We start from the raw sequence: 22,191 nt of genomic DNA on the forward strand, positions 1-22,191 counted from the left end.
GGCCCAATAAGCATGGCTCACGTATTACAATTTACTGTTCATTTCACTTCTCTATTATTAGATTTAGATTAGATTTAGATTAGATTAGATTTAGATTAGATTGTTAAAATGGAGTACATAAAAAAGCTTTTTGTTTTTTTATGACTCTTTTTTTAATACAACTATTATAATATTTTATTCTTATAATTCCTTTTGAATATACTTTGTTTTTTTGCTTATAACTTAAATATTTTGTAAAATTACGAATTGTACACAATAATATAAAGTGGTGTCGTTTACCTTTTATCTACCTTTAGACGTAAGTTATATTTGAAACTGAGTTGTATACAGTAATATAAAATGATGTTGTTTACCTTTTTCCTTATTTAAGCAATATAATATAACGTTTTATAAGTCGTTTACCCCTTTGGTTATTTGAGTAATAGAATATGACGTTTTATATTGTTTCTATAGTTTTTGATCGATCCAAAACACGTGTTAATATACTTTTAAGCGTATCTCTTTTGGTTTCTATAAGAAATGAACCGATATCGTGAGATATTTTAACGAACCGAGCTGATACCGTTCGTATACCCGCCGCGGAGCGCGGGAATCTCACTAGTTTTTAAAAAGTTTAGAAGTATGTCATTTATAAAAGGTCAATTACTTTAATATAATTTGATAAGATATTTTCCATGTAAACAAGTTTTTATCAGAATTTATGATTTACATTGATAGACTTGTGCAGTTAAAAAAAACAATATTAAATTTGGGGAGTGCAGTAACCTAATACAAGAAAGGCGCCATTATTAATTTTGAAATTGTCTAAATCGGGTAAAATAGTATATTTAATTAATGGATTCTATGTACTCAACTTTAATTAATGAATTCTATGTACTCAACTATTAATGTTTTACCTTTATTAATTCAAACCAAATACCATAATGTCTTTTATCATGAGCACCTTGAAATCATTACTCGTTGAAACCCACATGATTCTTGCTGAACCAACTCACATTTCTCATGCAACCTTTACATTCACGAAATCTTTAAGATTAAAGTCATTAAACCCACATTGTTTTCCTCTAAATAGTTGTGGGTTCATCCTAAAAACAAGTTCTTAGGTAATCTTTGATGCAAATTCGATTACTTTTTTTAATTTCTTTTGCTATATCAGTCGGTTAATGAAACAAGCAATATATTGTTCATCTTTTTGTTCTTGATATATTGTTTGCTTTGAAAATCTCTAGTAACTTTCAAAACAGTTTCTTGAATAATAAATAATTTGGCTGCTTGTCACCATGAAATTTGAAGACTATAAAAGAAGGGGAAGTTGTCGTAGGTAGGTTTGTTTCTTTTTATTTTCTTTTTCCTTAAATTTAATATTAACTTATTTTTTTTGAAATATTATTATGTGATACTTCTTTGTTCATGATGCAAGTTTTAGAAAACCAAATGAATGGATGAGGGCTGCTGTAAAGATCATAATCTGTATTGTTTTTGGTTTCTCCATTGGAGTATCATTTAGGGATATTTCACCACCAAAGGTACATATTTGATATTTCAAATTATATCCCAAAAAATCTCTTCTTGACTTTTGAGAGTCAAAGTAGCCAGTGGCGGATTCATAAATTTTTCTAATGGGTTTCTTTTGATAGATTATCACTATTTTTTCCAAATAATACAAGGTTTTCATTAATTCTCACTATTTTTTCCAAAGTGACTGTGTTCCTAGGAACCCACAAAATGTGGCTAAATCCGCCACTGAAAGTAGCTATAGTTGCCTTCTAAATTTACTTTGTATACATGAGACCGATAACTAACTGAATTGTTTGTATCATATTTGAATTAAAGCATTATGTTAAGGCCACTTATTTTATGAATTCGATAGCTTAAACTCGTACCCTCAATTGATACATACATTGGTGACAAAAATTCGGGGCGTTCTACACAAACTATCTTAAATGTGAAATCTGTCTCAAGGGACAATGTCTCAACCAAAGCTCAAAAACTTGGTGATCAATCACAGGTAATGTTGTTTGATAATCATCCAATAATATAATCATAACATCAATAATAACTAAAAATATGATATGATGTTTATTCATAATTTGTCATTTATGCAGATTTTCGTCTCAACGAACCCTCGCGGTGCGGAAAGATTACCTCCAGCTATAATTGCTTCTGAATCAGACTTATATCCTAGAAGATTATATGGTAGACCTAGTGAGGTCAGCAAATTTGTGATCAAACTTGCTATTTTGGATTGACTTTCTTGGATACATATTGAATTTTTTTTTTCTAAAGATTTAATCTTCTTTTGATTTGCAGGACCTAACATTCAAACCAAAGTATCTTGTAACTTTCACTGTTGGTTATGATCAGAAAGATAACATTGACCAAGCAGTCAAAAAGGTCAAACTTTATTCCTTTATCTCCGGATTCTCGGCTCTTTGCCACCTTATATCTCCGCCTCTAATGGTGTTTGAGAATTGACTCTACAGTTTTCGGACAACTTCACTATCCTTTTGTTCCACTATGATGGCCGAACAAACGAATGGAATGAATTTGAGTGGTCAAAAAGAGCCATTCACATAAGTGTTCCAAAGCAAGCTAAATGGTAAAGAAACGAAATCGATTTGTACTTTTTATTGGTTATGTTGTATCTTTGACTTTTAGTTGAATACATAGGTGGTATGCTAAAAGATTCTTGCATCCGGATATTGTTGCACCGTATGACTTCATATTTATATGGGATGAAGATCTTGGAGTTGAGAATTTTGATGCTGAAGAGTGAGTGTCTATGAAGACTTTTTAAATAGTCAATGTTTGACTTTGACTTTGACTTTGACATGATCTTTGAATCTTTACATTTTCAGATACATCAAACTTGTGAAGAAGTACAAGTTGGAGATATCACAGCCCGGCTTGGATTTAAAAAGTGAGGGTTTGACATGGGATATGACCCAGAGACAAGAAGAACTTGAAGTTCACAAGTAAGTCAACACTTTGACCTTATGTTTAGTTGTTCAACATCAAACCTTTTTTCTGTGTATTTGACTATTTTCATCAATGAAGTGACGTTTTTATGTTTGTTGTTTCATTTGTTATGGTTTCGCAGAAAGGTAAAGGGAAATCCGGGCTGGTGCACTTACCCACATTTGCCTCCATGCGCAGCGTATGAACATATATTATTTGATATATAACTTTTACATATAGTTTGTCTTTCGAGGTTAAACGGGCTCGTATGAAATTCGAGATTGTAGGGGACAATTTACCCATTTACCTAAAAATGGGTCAATTTGGGTTATATTTCATCTCCAACCACTCAACGGTTAAAAGGTTAAATGGCTGAAGCTAAAACGTTTAGCTAAAAGTAAATCGGGTCAAATTGGTTGGAAGTCAACAATGGGCAAAAACGCTTATGGGTTAACCCACACATAATATATTAGTTGTTTATAAAATTCCATAACAATGGGCAAAAAAGCTTATGGGTCAATCCAAATTTACCCTACCCATGTTAAACCTTACTAAGTTGAACCTTTTTAATCAGTTATCCAACCCGCCCATTTGAGTAAGTGTTACCAAATAGTGTAATAGTGTTGACTTACCAAGTATGGTTATGGGTACAGATTTGTGGAGATCATGGCTCCCGTGTTTTCTAAAGAGGCTTGGCGTTGCGTATGGTACTTAATCCAGGTATCGCATACACCATGATCATATTATTAAAAAATTTCGTTGTTATTTATGTAATTCAATGCTTCAATTGGTTGTAAATGCAGAATGATTTGGTCCATGGATGGGGTCTTGACTTTGCCCTACAAAAATGTGTGGAGGTAATCTATGTTCATGTTGTTCTTAACCATTAATTCTGTTAAAACCATTTTGGCCGAAATTTGAACCGTTTTAAATAACAATTCGGTATGTCAAATTGTCAAAATATGATTAGAGAAGTTATATCGTCTATTTTTCTAATAAAGTGATTTACTAGTCTTTATGCATTTAAACAATTTTATGACTTCAAACCGTTTCCTTTCAACTACTTTATAATTTTTTTGCAATTTGACCCGGTAGTGATAAAAACATAACCCAAATCAATCTAATCATATGGGCATTTAAATTCCATTGTTGCTTGTCTTTCAAGAAACCTCTAAGTGTTAACAAGAGAATGTTTTTTTTTTCTTCTTAATAGCCCGCATACGAAAGAATTGGAGTAGTAGATGCACAATGGATTGTTCATCAAGGCGTGCCTTCACTCGGGAACCAGGTAATGAGCAAATCTTCCCAAATTGTCCTTGTAATATTGATGCAGCGTGTGTTACGAAAACGAAGATCAAACACGTTGATTCTGCGAATACCTGTGTAGTTCTTCCCCAACCCCCAAAATTCAACCCAAAGGGCACATAATTTGAAGTGAAAATGAGTTAATTCAAAATTCAAGTCTGGTCTTTCAAATTACTAAAGAAACATATAAATAGGAACAATATTTCGAAATAGGCCTCAAAAAGACAATGGGCCAAACACAAGCCCAAAAACAAAATGCCCAAAACACTCCAAAAAACATAAAAAAACGTAAATAACTAATATAAATAAGCGTTTTTTTGGCCCGGACGATGACCCAAAGCGCCGTAGCCGTTTGCAGCAAGATGGAGCTCATTCTCACGTTCGTTTCGCCTGGTCGCACGCCCAAAACGGACCCCCGTAGCCCATGTTAGAGTCATTTTAGTGAAGCCCCTTTTGTTACACGATCTTGGGCCTCCAAATACAAGATGGGCCGCTCCTCCACACTTGGGCCCGCATCAAATATCTTTGTTTACCATCATGCTCTAATCTTTCTTGTTTTGTTTGATAGGGAAATGGAGATGATGGGGAAACTAGATGGAAAGGGGTATGTAATGTATCTCTTTTTATTACATGTACCGGTCGTTTTTTGGAAACCGTTAACTTTTGGTGGTCATTTTTTTGTGTCAGGTGAGGAAGAGGTCCCAAAACGAGTGGAAAATGTTTCACGACCGCCTATTCAAAGCAGAAGAAGATTATTACAAATCGCTTGGCATTGAAAATACAGTTCCTGAAGCGAATTGGGTGAATATGGATAAAAATAAGTAGTATTGTTACTTGTTATAGATCCACATAGTATATGATTTTTGAGGCAGATCTTCATTGTTTTTAAATGTTTAAGGTTGATTAGGGTTGCAACTTGACTGTGTTGGGTAGGGTTGGGTTGGGTTGGGTTGTTGAATTAGTCCCGACTCCACTTATGACGGGTTACTAATTCGCTGGGTCCAAGCCCGTCTTTGGAAGCTTTAACTTCATATTTCGATAAGTCGGAATCTGATTCCCACCTTATTTTGATTGTATTGGAGGTTATCAATTAAGAGTTGACATGTGAAATATTCGGTCTTCTTTTGTGGTCTTGGACTCTTGGTAAGTATATTTTCTTAGCCACTTTTGAAATTCTAACACTATTCGGTTTTTCTATTGCAATCTTTGAGTCGTTAAAAAGGTTCACAAATAAAGCTTATAAGGCGAGGTTTGACCACTAGTTGAGCTTTAGTAACATACATGACTATTAGGTCATATTCAACATATCAAAACACTTAATTTGATGTATTATAGTTATCCCGAATCTATACACCAAGTTTGGTATAAAATTTACCCCAACCCAACGAGCGAGCTTATATCAGCTCAAACTTAGCTAGTAACATTACACCAGCCAACTGGTTTAACCAAATTAATTATAGCTTACTTGAGTTTTTTCGAGCTAGTTACAAATGAGAGTCCCGATTACTTATGAGCAACATTTGGGTTTCTTAAGATATAATGTACTTATATTAATTAAGAGTAGAATCATTACCTTTTAACATTTTGACATTACATTGTTAAACTGGATTAGGTTATAATTTGTAAATCTAGCCTAGCTTTGACTAATGAAACTACATAAACATATGAAACAAAAACAATTTGTTTATTTAACTTAACACCACAAAAACATATATACCAATGAAAAACATATGTGTTGTGGCCTTGGTATCCATGGCAGCGTCCGGGTTTTGGTAGTTCAGAGACATGTTAAACAGGGTCTGCTCAATGTTTGTTGGAGTGTAGGCTGTGATGTGGGCCTGATCGGTCCTTGGCCCAGAATTCCATTACCTCCCTACATGTTATTAGGCTGAGAAATAGTAGGATAGGGACAAGGTGGGCCGGGCCATTGTGGGTCGGCCCACGGATTGCTTGTTCCACATACCTGGTAGCCTTAAACAGTAGGCTTATTACCTCCACTGTAGTTTCCACGACCACGTCCCCAAGAGTTTCGACTGCTTCCTCGTCCTATTTGATGACTTTTGTTCCAGTCTCAGCATTCGCTCACCTCCCGCTTCGACCACATGGGTATAAGAGACGACATATTAGGAGATCATGTACTGCTATATATTATCATTTATCTTGATTGAGGAATGAGAAAGGGTACGCATTCAATCATAATTTTTATTGGTTCTCTGTAAACTAACGGAAACAAATATCACATCCTAATATGTCGTCTATTAGATAAGGGTTAATCCAATTAAGATATACATCAAAAGGAGGAGATCGCAGAAAGTTATTGGTTGGAGACTTGGAGTTGGTTTAATTTATTTTGTTATATCATGTAGTTTTCTTTTATTTTGTAACTAGTATTAAGCCCATGCGTTGCAGCGGTTGTCGTAAAATTGTGTCAAGTAGTATCAATGCTATACCATTATCAGCGATCACCAACACCGGAAAACTCGTAAAAACAAAATAAATAAAAACAGAAAAAAGTAAAGCCGAGCGAAAAGCAGACGTAAAATCTTTGAATTACGCACGCTCGTTGCAGAGAAATTAGATCGAAACGTAAAACATAGAAAAAAATAACTAAGTTAATTCAGGACCCGTGCGTTGCGACGAACGTGTCAAACAGAGAAAAATAGATGTGTTTTGACGGGCCAAACGGGAAAAATATACGAAAAATGTTGAACCCCACACGCATGTTACGGTGCGTTAACTCACAAAATTTAGAACGAAACGAAAAGCTTGGAAATGATGAAAAGTATGGTGGAACAAAATTGAAAATTAAAAAGAGTTGGGGTTAAATTGGAAAAGATGAAAAGCTTTAGATTAATAAGTAAAAAAAACAAAGGGTCTAAATTGCAAAAGTATATAAGTTTTGGGTAATATTATTTATATTAATAAGTAAAAAAAACAAAGGGTCTAAAACAAAGGATATTAATAATTTATTAGATATTAGATTTAGAGATTTATAATATTATTAATTAGATTTTTTAATATTAAAATAAAGATAAGGATAAAGATAAAGATAAGGATAAAGATAAAGATAAGTGATATTTATATATATTGGTTATTAGTATTAAAAGAAATATATTAATTAAATAAATAAATATAAATAAAATTTATGTGGTTGAAGGAGAGAATGACATGTGGCATTATTTGTAGTCTTTTATTAATATTTAGATTATAATTATAATTATTATCTTAATGCATTTTTGTTTTAAGTTATATCTTTTATTATTAAATACTTTTATTTATTTTAAAAAAATTGAGAAGTTAGGACCATCACAATGCTTTAGGGAAGGGGAAGTAAGTGTGCTATTGTGAAAGAGGTAGAGGGTGTGAAAAGTGTGGGAATGAAATAACACACCGAAGGGTAATGAAAACAAAGAGAGCGTCTAGTTGGTCAATGAAATAGAATCACCTTATTACATAGGGATTCCCATTCCATCTATACACGTCATCACGATTCCGTCTATTGCATAGGGATCCTGGTTGTTGCGCATTTTTCTCTTTGGTTATGTACTTGATTCTTCTCTAGAAGTAACGTATATGAAGGATTGATTAGTGGTTACTTAACATCTATATCATCTAACCCAATTTTTGTATATTATAATTATTTAACTTTAACGTACTTGTCAAAGCTTTATGAAAAATAACTTTTATCCGTAAACAATGTCATGATTCGATGAAGTGACGTTAGTAAGTATTAAGAATGTTGCCATCGATAAATTTTTTATTATATAAGATGATATGCCTTTGTAATCCCCCACCCCAGCTCAGTTGGGAGTTGGGCCGGTTTGTTTCCTTGGAGACTCCGGTTCGACTCCTGGGTGTAGCAAAGGTGTGGGGACCAGGCAATGATGGTAAGTGCTTGTAAGCCAATGTTGCGCAAGTTCGAGCCTGAGCCGCCCCGGTTTTAATCCGGCCGTTACTCCAGCGAGGTGTCTCGTGTGGAGGCGGTACGGTTTCCGGGCGAACGCCGTTAGCCAAGTCTGACCACTCCCAGCGCGGACCCGGTTAAGACAACGTAAGTCTGGGACAGATTTGGTTAGGGTCCCCGACTTGGGGATGTAAATACCTTAAGAAAGTTACCGTTCAACAAAAAAAAAATGACATCCACGTAAAATAAAATTGTGTTACTTATTGACATTCTTAAAAAGTTTAGAGGCACGTCATTTATAAAAGCCAATTACCATCAACTATTGGGGTCATAGACTTGTAATAAACATCTTAAAATACAAATTGACTTTGATTAACTATTGAGTTTGAACTCGTCTAAATCGGGTAAAATAATATATTTAATCAATGGATTCTATGTACTCAATTTATTAATGATTTACCATAATGTCTTTATCATGAGCACCTTGAAATCATTCTAAACAGAATACTCGTTGAATTGAAACCCACATTATTCTTGCTGAACCAACTCACAATTCTCATGCAAAACCTTTTCATTCACGAAATCTCTAAGGTTAAAGTCGTTAAACCCACATTGTTTTCCTCAAAAATAGTTGTGGGTTCATCCTACAAACCAGTTTTTAGGTAATCTTAGGAAAAGGCAATTACTTTTTGTGGTTTTTTTTGTTGTTGCTATATAAGTCAGTTGATGAAACAAGCAAATATGTACTGCAGGCAAGGTTTTTTTTATATGTATATGTAGAATGCTACTATGAATTGATTGAACAATTTTTATTATTAATACATAATATTATATTTTTTTTTTTTTGTTTCTGAGGTTTTTTTGTTCTGGGGTTGGGTAACATTCTAATCTTAATTCCCAAACTGTATGTGACATGTTTTTTTTTTTTTTTTTTTTTTTTTTTTTTTTTTTTTGTGTGTGTGTGTGTGTGGAATTCCTAGAATTTTGTAGGATTCTTTGTTGTTCTTGAATCTCTTTAATTTTGGTGCAATGATATTTAGTGCTTAATCTTTGTTTTCTCTATTGAAGTAAGAAATTGTTTCAAAAATAAGGAGGAAAAAAAAAACAAGTTGAAGTCATTGCATTCGGGCAAAGATCAGTTGGTTAAACGCGTTTTAAATGTGTTAATTTGCTGCGAAAACGCTACACTTTTGGCAAACTATAATTTGATCCTCAAACTACCATTGTTTGTCTTTTTGTTGATATATTGTTTGCATTAAAAATCTTTTATAACTTTCAAAACAGTTTGTGGAACTATAGAATGCAAGTTACTTTTGGAGTTTAATTTGGCTTGTCATCATGAAAACCGAAGACTATAAAAGAAGGGGAATATTAAGGCTACCGGGAAGTTGTCGTAGGTTTGTTTCTTTTTATTTTCATTTTCCTTAAATTTGATATTAACTTATTTTTTTGGAATATTATTATCTGATACTTCTTTGTTCATGATGCAAGTTTCAAAAAAACAAATGAATGGATGAGTGCCGCTGTAACGATCATAGTCGGTATTGTTTTCGGTTTCTTCATTGGAGTATCGTTTCCGGATATTTCACCACCAAAGGTATGCATTATTTTCAGCATATATCCTGAAAACATGTCATTAGACTTCTAAATTTACTTTGTATAATACACGAGTCGAGGACTAAATTGAATTGTTTATATCATATTTGAATTAAAGCATTATGTTAATGGCATTTATATTATGGTTTTAATTTGATAGCTCAAACTCGTACCCTCGATTGATACATACATTGGTGACAAAAATTCGGGGCGTTCTACGCAAACAATCTTAAATGTGATTTCTGTCTCAAGGGACAATGTCTCAACCGAAGCTCAAAAACTTGATGATCCATCACAGGTACTATTGTTTGACAATTTAGTGTTGTTTATAGGGTTTCTTAAATTGGTTAAACTATGATTCTTTTACTCAAATTATTATTCTTTCATCAATATTAACTAAAGAGTAAACTGCCATTTTGGTCTCTGCGGTTTGGTTACTTTTGCCATTTTAGTCCAAAACTCAAACCTTTTGCATCTAGGTCCCTGTGGTTTCAGTTTTATTGCCATTTTGGTCCAAAAATGAAATCAGGTCATATCTGTCTTATAAAATCCTGCAATTTTGTCATTTTCCTCAGGGGCAAATCAGGTCATATTTGTCTTATAAAATATGGTATTTATTTATAAAAAAGAAATGATCATTTTGCCCCTACGGAAAATGACAAAATAGCAGGATTTTATAAGACAAATATGACCTGATTTCATTTTTGGACCAAAATGGCAACAAAACTGAAACCACAGGGACCCAGATGCAAAAAGTTTGAGTTTTGGACTAAAGTGGCAAAAGTGACCAAACCACAGGGACCAAAATGGCAGTTTACTCTTAACTAAAAGTATGATTATTACTCATAATTTGTCATTTATGCAGATTTTCGTCCCAACTAACCCTCGCGGTGCGGAAAGATTACCTCCAGCTATAGTTGCTTCCGAATCAGATTTTTATCCTAGAAGATTATACGGCAGACCAAGTGAGGTCAGCAAATCTGTGGTCAAACTTGCTTTTTTGGTTTGACTTTCTTGGAGACTTCTTAAATTTTAATACATTTAATCTCCTTGTGATTTGCAGGACCCAACATTCAAACCAAAGTATCTTGTGACTTTCACTGTTGGTTATGATCAGAAAGATAACATTGACCAAGCAGTCAAAAAGGTCAAACTTTATTCCTTTATCTCCGGATTCTCCGCCCTTTGCCACCTTATATCTCCGCCTCTAATGGTGTTTGAGAATTGACTCTACAGTTTTCAGACAACTTCACTATCCTTTTGTTCCACTATGATGGCCGAACAACCGAATGGGATGAATTTGCGTGGTCAAAACGAGCCATTCACATAAGTGTTCCAAAGCAAACTAAATGGTAAAGGAACTTAACCGCTTTATACTTTTATTGGTTAAGATTCAGGTGGTATCTTTGACCTTAAGTTAATTTCATAGGTGGTATGCTAAAAGATTCCTGCATCCGGATATTGTTGCACCGTACGACTTCATATTTATATGGGATGAAGATCTCGGAGTTGAAAATTTTGATGCTGAAGAGTGAGTGTCTATGAAGACTTTTTAAATAGTCAATGTTTGACTTTGACTTTGACATGATCTTTGAATCTTTACATTTTCAGATACATTAAACTTGTGAAGAAGCACAAATTGGAGATATCACAGCCCGGATTGGATCTAAAAAGTAAGGGTTTGACATGGCATATGACCAAGAGACAAGAAGACCTTGAAGTTCATAAGTAAGTCGACATTTCGACCTTCTGTTCAGTCGTTAAACATTAAACCTTTTTGTATGTATTTTAATCAATGAAGTGGTGTTTTTATGTTTGTTTCATTTTTTTATGGTTTCGCAGAAAAATAAAGGGGAAACCGCGCTGGTGCACTTACCCACATTTGCCTCCATGCGCAGCGTATGAACATATTTTGTTTCATATAAAATTCCATAACAATGGGGAAAAAGGCTTATGGGTCAATCCAAACTGACCCGGCCCATGCTAACCCTTACTAAATTGACCATTTTGATCAGTTATCCAACCTGCCCATTTGAGCATGGCTATCCATTATAGTTTAGGTTAAGTGTTTGACTAGTGCGATATGAATTAAATGTCAAGGGATAATAATTAATAAGTAACTTGATCATGATAACCTGCCAAAAAAAATGTTACTTATTAGTGTTGACTTTACCAAGTACGGTTACGGGTACAGATTTGTGGAGATCATGGCTCCTGTGTTTTCTAGAGAGACTTGGCGTTGTGTATGGTACTTAATCCAGGTATTGCATATACCATGATCAAATTATTAAAAAAATATGTGTTATTTCTGTTATTCAATGCTTCAGTTGGTTATAAATGTAGAATGATTTGGTTCATGGATGGGGTCTTGACTTTGCCCTACAAAAATGTGTCGAGGTAATTCATGTTCGTGTTGTTTACCATAAATCATTTAACACTTAGTCCAAAAATTGAACTTTTTAAGTCACAATTTGGTATGTCAAATTGTCAAAATATGATTAGAGAAGTTATATTATTTCAAAAATTGTCTATTTTTTCTAATAAAGTGATTTACGAGGTTTTATGCATTAAAACAATTTTGTGACTTCCGCTCGTTTCTTTTTCAACTACTTTTAAAAAATTAACAGGTTGACCCGATAGAGATAAAAATAACCCAAATAACCCAAATCAACCTATTCACACGGGCATTTAAATTCCATTGTTGCTTGTCTTTCGAAAGAAGCTCAAAGTGTTAATAAGAGAATGTTTTTTTTCTTCTTAAAAGCCCGCATACGAAAGAATTGGAGTAGTAGATGCACAATGGATTGTTCATCAAGGCGTGCCTTCACTCGGGAACCAGGTAATGAGCGAAAGTTCCCAAATTGTCCTTGTAATATTTTTGTTTTACCATCATGCTCTAATATTTCTTGTTTTGTTTGATAGGGAAATGAAGATGATGGGAAAGCTAGATGGAGAGGGGTATGAAATGGATCTCTTTTTATTACAAATGTTAACTTTTGGTGGTCAAATCTTTATTTGTGACAGGTGAGGGAGAGGTGCAAAAACGAGTGGAAAATGTTTCAGGACCGCGTATACAAAGCAGACGAAGATTATTACAAATCGATTGGTGTTGAAAATATGGTTCCTGAAGCGAATTGGGTGAATATGGATAAAGTTCAGTAGTATGGTTACTTGTTATAGATCTTTGCTATATTGCAATATTCAAGGGAAAAAGGCAATTGATTAGGCTTTCAATTTGACTGCGTTGGGTCGGGTTAGGTTAGGTCTAGTAAAGGATAAATTGGTTCCGTAATAAGGTTGGGCGGGTTCAATCTGTTATACCCTATGGGCTTTATTCTTGGCTATTGGGTTAGGCCCGACTCCATTTATAATGATGGTCACTAAATTGCGGGCCCAAGCCCATCTTTGATTATATAATTCATGGAATCTGATTCCCATCTTATTTTGGAGGTTATCAACTGAGAGTTGACATGTGATATATTTGGTCTTCTTTTGCAACCTTTTGAGTGGTTAAAAAGGTTTGCACATAAAACTTATAAGGCGGTTTGACCACTAGTCGAGCTTACGTAACGTTCACGACTATAATGTCGTATTCAACATATGTATCAAAAACTAACTTTGGTGTTTTATAGTTATCCGGAATCTGGACACCAAATTTGGTGTAACAACATTTACCCCACTCAACGAGCGATCTTATATCGGCTCAAACTTAGCTAGGAAATTTATACAAGCCAACGGGCTAAAACCAAACTAACCATAACTGACTTTGCTTGAGTTTTTTCGAGCTAGTTACAAACTAGAGTCTTGATTTCCTTGAAGAGCAACATATTGGTTTCTTAAGATAAAATGTAATTGTATTAATTAAGAGTTGAATTATAACTTCTCATGAACTATCACTTAACATTTCGACATTACATTCTTAAACTCGATTAGGTTGTGATTTGTAAAATCCAATCTATCTATTGGTAAATGAAACTATATAAAAATATGAAACAAAAACAATTTATTTATTTAACTTTACACCACAAAAACATATATTCAAATGAAAGGTACAACATTATTCAAGATTGCCCAAAATATACAAATAATAAGCATAGATAATGTAACATGCATATATATAGCCTAGCCTCCTCTCGTAGGGATTGTTTTGCTAAGTTCAAACTTTTTGTGCCTAGACTCAATGAAAGCCGCAGCTTGCGTATCAATATCCTCTTGCTTTTGCAAAAACCTATATTGGTGCTTATGATCATGGTAGTTTGCGACCCTAGTGTTTGTTTGAGGTTGGTTTGAGTATCTCGCAAACCCCTTTCCATTGAAGAAGATATCAGAATAAGGTGGTGTGTCACGTAACTTGTGTGGCTTATCATTTACTATCTTCTTTGTCGGGTCATGATAGTAGTGAGGATCGTGTTTGTTATGGTGGTGATGGTTGGTTGAGTTGTGGGAATTCGACATATTGATGGTGTTTAGTTGTAATAGTTGGTTGATGGATTGTATGAGGTTATGTTGAACTCATAACACGCGTGTGTTTATATACGAGTTTGTGAAGGTTTGCGTAGATGAATGGTGAAAAGGTGTTATGGAATCCGATTCTTATATCCATGTGTTATATAATAGGTGTTTATCATTTATCACTCCACATATTATAAGTCTTATATTTGATGTACTAAAAGGATTCCTTAACAATCCGTTTTGGAAGGTATTATATGATTGATGTTTTCGGCTGCCAACCTTTGAATTATTTACAAGTGTTATGGCTTTGGTTTGTTTGCCACACGTCAAGCCTCCAAAATTGAAACACGTTTGGAACTAACAATTAGTTTGGTGGAAATCTATCAACCTTTTTGGCGTTTTGAGTCTCTTTATATTAGGGTTTTTTCACGAGCTGAGTCGAACTGAGCGGACCTTTGCTTGTGTTTGGCTCGTTTACAAACCAAGTAAAGTCTAGTCGATCGGTTCGTTTTACAAACGAGCCGAGCCGAAGTTCTAACGAGCATTTTCCAAGCATTAAATTCTTAAGTGTCGAGCGAGCGGTGAGTAATTTGGACAACCTTACTATTTCCAAGCATTAAAATTCTGAGAAAGTGTCATCCGGTTTAAATTTGTAGAGAGTGACACTAACAATGTTGGGTATGGAGTTTTTATGACTCAAAAAGCAGCCAAATTTCATAGTATAATATTTTTCATGAATGAAAATGTTGTGGCTAATGAGGCGATGAATAGACGGTAGAGAACGATGATGATGAGAGTGGGAGGCGATTAAATTAGGGTGAGAGCGGGAGACAATGAGGCTATAAGCAAACTGTCCAAGTCAAAGACTGCCGGTTCGTGGCTTAGGGTTTTACTTTCAATTGTAAACTATTAGGCTATTATGTATAAATATGATTGTACTATATATATCTATACTATATAATAAAAGAAACCACTTTGGAACACTTGTCATCATATTAGACCATCTCTTAAAGATAATTGTAATATTAGTTTAATCTCTTCTAATTAATTATATATAACCCTTCTACTAGATATTATTTAGTTTAATATCTTATATTATAGATAATCCTCCTACTAAATATTATTAGTTTAATATCTTATGGATAATTATTAGAGTTAATTGTCAAAATCGTCCCTCAGGTTTGGGCATGTTTGCCATTTTCGTCCAAAATGATTTTTTGTACCAAATAGCCCCCCACGTTTGTAACTTTTTGTCATTTTCATCCAAATGCCTAACTGGGTTAGAAACAATCGTTTGATGAGGGTTTTTTTTTTTTTTTTTTACATTTCACAAGTACAGGGCCTGAAATGTAATTTCTTTTTAAACCTAAAACCATTACCCTCTGCTTTCTCTGTCTACAACCTTCAAAACAAACCATCAACTACCACTCACACCGTTACTCACATCCACCGTGTAATGCTCATAAATAGATATAAAACTAAGATGTATCGACTAGTACCCATCACTATATGCCCTTCAACAAAACCTTTTATGTATCGACCTGTACGTAATGAAATAAATTAAACTGAACATATTAGCTGAACTCATATTACAGTTGGGTTGATCATAAACAAAAAAAAAAGAAAGAAAGGAAAAAAAACTAAATGGGTTTAAACTGTCATCACACTGCAGCTAAATGAAGTGGTTACCGGTTTCAACCTTTCACGTTTTTGGGATACACGCATAACTCAGACAGAAAATAGAAAAGGAAATTCGAAGTAACTAACAGAAACCATGAATCAAATTGGAAATTCCAATAATACTAAGACTACCTAGGACATGATTATATTCGGTTTCATAAATTTGTAAAATTAGCACATGATGATATTCTGTTTACAAAATATAATGGAGAGGGATAAGAGGAAACAGAGGAAGTAAACATGAAACTAAGAACACTTAGAATGTGATATTCACATGTTTCTTATCAATAAGCAAAAAGGATAAATATATTAAAAATAGGCATATGACTGTAATACTCCAGAGCATATAAGTATAATTCGTCAAAACGGAAGTTAAAGATACCATAATCGGCCTATGTATAATTCTACAATTTGTTTTACATGTAAATTTTTACTTTTATAAAGTTAGAGTTTAAAAAGAAATTACATTTCAGGCCCTTTACTTGTGAAATTTCATAAAAAAAATCTCATCAAACGGTTCTTATAGATATAACTTTTTATTATTTAATATATAAAATTATATTTATTCAACCCGTATAATAAATGAGGTTTTTAAAGATATATTGTTTTATTATTTAGTATATAAAATTTATTTATTCAACCCCGTGTAATACACGGGGTTATAACCTAGTATATATATATATATATATATATATATATATATATATATATATAATAAATTAAAAAATCATTTAAGCTGAACCTAGCCGAGCGTATCTTTGCACGTACTTGGCTTGTTTTAAAACCGAACCCGAACTGAAAATTGATCAATTTCAGAGCATTTTCATAGCAAACGAAGAGCAACGAAAATTGACTTTAGATCATGTATAAACTATGTATAAGTTTTAGTCATTGCCTCTTTTTTTCTTGAAGTGTTTTAGGTTTTGATACAAGTAAAACCATTAATATTCTTGAAGAAATTATTACATATTGCTATCCATATATGTTTAAACTATATTATTTTGATATTTACAAAAATGAAACACTTTAAATTATGTCACCCGGATACGACCTGTATAACCCACTCATCTAAACAGGTCAAACTAGTTGACGGGTTGTATTCAACTTATAATAGGTCGTAAGAGAGTTTCGGGGTGATGAACGGCTCTCTTTATTTAAAATGGATTTACTTGTTTAGTTTTAGTACGACTGAACACGAGTCACTAATTCAGAGGGTTCAAACCCATCTTTGGAACCTTCAATTTCGTATTCTTATAAGTCATGGAATCAGATTCCCACCTCCTTTTGATTGTATTGAAGGTTATCAATTGAGAATTGTCATATGATATATTCGGTCCTCTATTGCGGTCACGGTAAGTATATTTTTGTAGTCACTTTGAAATTAATACGATTCAACATTTCTGTTGCCAACATCTGAGTTGTTTAAAAGGTTCACAGATAAAGCTTATAAGGCGAGTTTTGAACACTTGTGCTTACGCAATGTACATGCGACACACGGTCGTATTCAATGTGTGCCATCAGATAATATGTATAGTATGGAAATAACCGTATTTTAAAATCAAAAGTAGATATAAAAGTTAAAAGAGATTAAGCTTATAATATTGATATTTGATGCATGGTTTTTATTTAATGTTGCAACCGTATTAATCATATGTGCTTAATTTTATTCGTTTACTACATAAGTAAATTTTACTTATAAAACAAAAATCAAATTATTCTATTACAGTATTAGACACGTAAACGAATAAAATTAAGCACATATGATTAATACGGTTGCAACATTAAATAAAAACTATGCATGAAATATCAATATTATAAGCTTAATCTCTTTTAACTTTTAAAATCATCTTCTCATGAGTCATGTATTAGCTTAGAAAAAAAGTACTCAAATGGTTATGTGGTTTGTTAAAAGTTTGTATTTGTTCCTTAAGTATGAGAGGTACATCATTGGTCCCAAATTATACTTGGATGTAACACCTATGGTCCCTCACATGGATAGACATGTCACCTTTTATGTTAAGTGGTGTGAAACCTGGGGTGGAGCTTTGTTTGGGCCAGGTGGGTCCCTGACCCCTGTATTTTCGCTTAGATAGTGTACATTTTTCTGAAAATTTTTGAAAAATTTTAAATGTATTGAGTCCGACCCTCCTGATTTTCCAAAAAAACTAAGTTCAAGATCCGTCAATATATGAAATGACAGACACCGACATGAATTTGACACCAATGCAGTGGTAAGCCTCTCCAAGGTTATTTAGATGTGCTTTTTCCATGATTAACTCAATGAACAAGCTCATATCAAGTCGCACTTGGATTGAAAGTTCATAAGAGCCAATTGGCTAAAACCAGACTAACCCAAACCCAATACACTTGAGTGTTTTTTCGAGCTAGTTACAAATGAGCTAGGCCACATTTGATTACACTATGCAAAGATGAAATAAAAACAAACTAACTTTTTGATTTCACACCATAAAAACATATATCCAAATGAATGATACAAAGTTATTCAACAAATATTGCCATACAAATAATAAACATAGATAATGTAAGATATATATATATATATATATATATATATATATATATATATATGGCCTAGCCTTCCATCATAGACATTGTATTGCTAAGTTCAAACTTTTTGTGTCGAGAGATGATGAAATCCGTAGCTTGCGCATCTATATCCTCCTCATTTTGCATAAACCCGTACTTGGGCTTATGATCATGGTAGTTTGTGATTGTAGTGTTTGTTTGAGGTTGGTTTGAGTATCTCTCAAACCCATTACCGTTGAAGAAGATGTCGGAATAAGGAGGTGTGTCATGTAACTTGTGTGGTATTTCGTTCAATATTTTCTTTGACGAGTCATGATGATGGTGAAGATTGTTGTAGGTATTCGACATATTGATGGTGTTTAGTTGTAAATGGTTGGTTAATGGATTGAATGAAGTTACATGAAACTCATAGCACCTATTTATATATGAGTTGTGAAGGTTTATGTAGATTAATGGTAAAAGGAGTCACAGAATCCCATTCTCATAATCTCATACCCTTTTGATTATTATAAGTCTTATATCTAATATATTATAAAGATTCCTTACTATGATTAAAGTTTTCGGCTTCCAACCATTATATATTAATATATTATAAAGATTCCTTAATATGATTAAAGTTTTCGGCTTCCAACCATTGAATAAATTATTATAAATCTCGTGCCTTATTTTGTTTGGCACAAGTCAACCCTCCAAAGTTGAAACGTTTTTGGAAACAAAATTTTAGTTTGGCGGAAATCTATTACCTTTGAATTATTAGAAGTCTTTAGATGTAAATTTTAGTTTTTTTTTTAACGGCATATGGTTAGGATATCGCTAACCGGGTTAGTATCACCAACTTAGTATTAAAACCCCCCAATGCCTGGACTTGAACCCAGGAACTCTAAGAGAAGCAAAGCTTCCCACCTTCCCTTAACTACTAGGCCAAGAGATCATTGCTATGTGTAAATTTTAGTAATTGGCTGTCTAGTTTTTTTTTTGCTTAAGTATTTGTAAAGCTCTTGAGATTTTTTTAAGAAATTATTACATATTATAGTATTGTATTTCATATTTCTTAACTATCATAGATGTTTTCTGAATCATGTGGGACTCACTTCTAGATTATAGTACTTTGTATATACGAGATCAATAATTTCTTGTTGGTATTAAAACTCCACATCTTATCAATTTACATTGAGATAGATGGTAAATAGGCAACAAGTTGGGCCGCTACCCCTTTTTGAATAACATACTAAATCTTTTAAATACTACGTCCATAGATCTGAGGTCATAACTATGCATGACCCTTTGAACTCGGCTAAGTTGGTCCACGGCCTCTGGCGCCAGGAAACCAAAAAAGCATCAAAAGCAAATGGACAACGTATGCTGGTTGTCAAGGCACGCTTTCTCGTGTTTGGTCACTTTACCCGAAGCAGCCTGACCCGTCGTGAAAGCCCTACCCCCTAAACCCACAAGCGGGGAAACCCGTGTTAGATCCACACATGCATGTTTTCCTCCTACCCATCCAAAGACCAAAATGTCGGCTAGTCTAAGGGTAGATCTCCCTTCCAAATAGGTCAGTTAAGAAATTAACAGGTGCCTCTTTCTTAGCACAGCGCGTCTAAATATTTCAAAAAGGACATCCCTAACCAAATCATGTCGATACTTGAACCCCGGGAACTCTCTACAAATAACGAGGATGTATTCCTTGTGAAAACGAAGTTATAAATTCATATGTTAAACAAACCAAACGAGTTCATTGAAGCATTGCAACTCTTGGTGAAAGGATACGACAATTTAACTAAATAAATTAAAACCTTTGTTGAAACCAGTGAGATATTATTGCTCTGAATTAGTACTGAGCAATGTTACTAATTAATGTTCATCAACTTTTTACTCTTAAGTAGTAACCTACTTTCTACTGAAGACACCACCTTAGTATTAAGTTATGAACTTGTCGGGGGGCTATTGGGCCGGCCAAGTCAGGTGATGGCCCGAGCCCCAAAAATCCAAGGCCCGACAAATCTTTAAAAGTTGTTATATATTTCGTATAATAAAAGGCTAAAAAACTCAAATTTACCTAATGTTAACTTACCCAAATCGTCGTATTGTGGTTTTTTGATATATAATTAATAAGTGTATATTATCGGGAGGGGGCTCAAGTTTTTTTTGTCTCGCATGAGGTCCAAAACTCTTTTTATCATTTTCGGGAGCGGTCTTGAATTTACCCGTGGATTAAGATGCCGCCGATTAGTTTCAACTTAGGATTAAGTTGTAACTAGTGAGTAGCGTCTTAATTACCACTTGCCACCATTTTTCATGCAACTTGTAACTAATAATGCAAAGCCGAAGAATCTTCCGATTAATGTATCATGGACAAGGAGATAAAGTTGAACCACACCAGGGGTGTGTTGTGTAACTTGTGTTGCCTTCATATCTAAGAACCTGTGAGGTTTCTTGGCTAAAACTAAATTAACCACAACTTACTTTACTTGAGTTTTTCGAGCTACTTACAAAAGAGAGTGTCCTGATTACTTAAAGAGCAACATGTGGGTGTCTTAAGATAAAATGTAATTATGTTAAGACCATGTGTAGTGGGGGGGGGGGGGGGATTGGGCGTTTTTTGCCCTAATTCACGCCCAAAAACGCCCCAGCACCGCCCCTGGACATTTTTTCGAAAAAAAAATTGTTGGGCGTGGCCAAAAAAATGCCAGAATGTTGAACTTTTAGCCAATGAAATTTTTTTTGTTGGGTTTTTTATTTAAATTCAATTTCAATGTGTAATCATTGCAAGGGACATTTGTTTCACTCATCACTACACCCATTTTTAACTTCAAGTCTGCTGACTAGGAGCCACTTGTCGCTTCATGTCCAAGGGTGGGGTATTTCTTTCACTCACCACTACACATGGTCTAATCAAGAGTAGAATTATGATTACACATTAATTACTATTAACATTCTGATATTGGATTAGGTTGTGATTTGTAAAATCCAATCTTCCTCTGACAAATGAAACTATATAAAAAGATAAAACAAAAACAATGAGTTTTTTAACTTCAAGCCACAAAAACATATATTCCAATGGATGATGCAACGTTATTTGACAAAGATTATTCGAAATATACAAATAATAAACACAGATATGTAAGATACATATATATAGCCTAGCCACCTATTGTAGGCATTGTTTTGCTAATTTCAAACATTTTGTGCCTAGACTCGATGAAATCCGCAGCTTGTGCATCAATATCCTCTTGCTTTTGCATAAACATGTACCGGTGTTTTGATAATGTATGATCATGGTTTGCGATTCTAGTGTTTGTTTGAGGTTGGTTTGAGTATCTATCAAACCCATTTCCATTAAAGAAGATGTCAGAATAAGGTGGTGTGTCACGTAACTTGTGTGGCATCTCATTCCCTAATGGTTGGTTGATGGATTGTATGAGGTTATGTTAAACTCATAACGCGTATTTATATACGGAGTTTGTGAAAGTTTGCGTAGATGAATGGTGAAAGGCAGGGGCGAATTTAGAGCCTTTTTACGGTTTCCCAGTAACCCAGTCGATTTGGAAAAAAACGTTTTTTGTAGTGTAAACCTTGTATGATTTGGAAAAAAACGTTTTTTGTGTAGTGTAAACCTTGTATGATTTGGAAAAAGGAACCCAGTGAAAATCTCGCTGGATCCGCCACTGAAAGGAGTTATGGAATCCGATTCTTATACTTTAGGTGTTTATCATTTATCCATCCACATATTATAAGTCTTATATAATTAT

The 22,191-nt window shown here is 33.9% G+C and overlaps 2 protein-coding genes across 4 annotated transcripts; both read left to right on the forward strand.

Annotated features, from left to right (window-relative positions):
- Positions 1-1,140: 1,140 nt before the first annotated feature.
- Positions 1,141-5,385, forward strand: LOC110871652. Its single transcript, XM_022120371.2, has 14 exons — positions 1,141-1,321; positions 1,421-1,526; positions 1,871-2,008; positions 2,106-2,210; positions 2,311-2,394; positions 2,484-2,599; positions 2,671-2,772; positions 2,859-2,975; positions 3,101-3,157; positions 3,612-3,678; positions 3,762-3,815; positions 4,172-4,246; positions 4,832-4,867; positions 4,951-5,385. Exons 1-14 carry the CDS (start codon positions 1,281-1,283, stop codon positions 5,086-5,088), a joined length of 1,236 nt encoding a protein of 411 aa, XP_021976063.1. The 5' UTR covers positions 1,141-1,280; the 3' UTR covers positions 5,089-5,385.
- A 3,339-nt stretch (positions 5,386-8,724) lies between these two features.
- Positions 8,725-13,221, forward strand: LOC110871651. 3 transcript variants are annotated; one of them, XM_022120368.2, is made up of 15 exons: positions 8,725-8,829; positions 9,452-9,564; positions 9,659-9,764; positions 9,924-10,061; positions 10,629-10,733; positions 10,827-10,910; positions 11,000-11,115; positions 11,193-11,294; positions 11,375-11,491; positions 11,606-11,662; positions 11,958-12,024; positions 12,107-12,160; positions 12,528-12,602; positions 12,686-12,721; positions 12,788-13,221. In XM_022120368.2, exons 2-15 carry the CDS (start codon positions 9,506-9,508, stop codon positions 12,923-12,925), a joined length of 1,254 nt encoding a protein of 417 aa, XP_021976060.1. In that variant the 5' UTR covers positions 8,725-8,829; positions 9,452-9,505; the 3' UTR covers positions 12,926-13,221. The 3 variants fall into 3 exon arrangements, with proteins under 3 accessions (XP_021976060.1, XP_021976062.1, XP_021976061.1); XM_022120369.1 differs by lacking the exon at positions 8,725-8,829 and adding an exon at positions 8,835-8,919; XM_022120370.2 differs by lacking the exon at positions 11,606-11,662.
- The last annotated feature ends 8,970 nt before the right edge of the window (positions 13,222-22,191 follow it).

This window comes from Helianthus annuus, chromosome 8, assembly GCF_002127325.2.
Source record: "Helianthus annuus cultivar XRQ/B chromosome 8, HanXRQr2.0-SUNRISE, whole genome shotgun sequence".
NCBI lineage: Eukaryota > Viridiplantae > Streptophyta > Magnoliopsida > Asterales > Asteraceae > Helianthus > Helianthus annuus.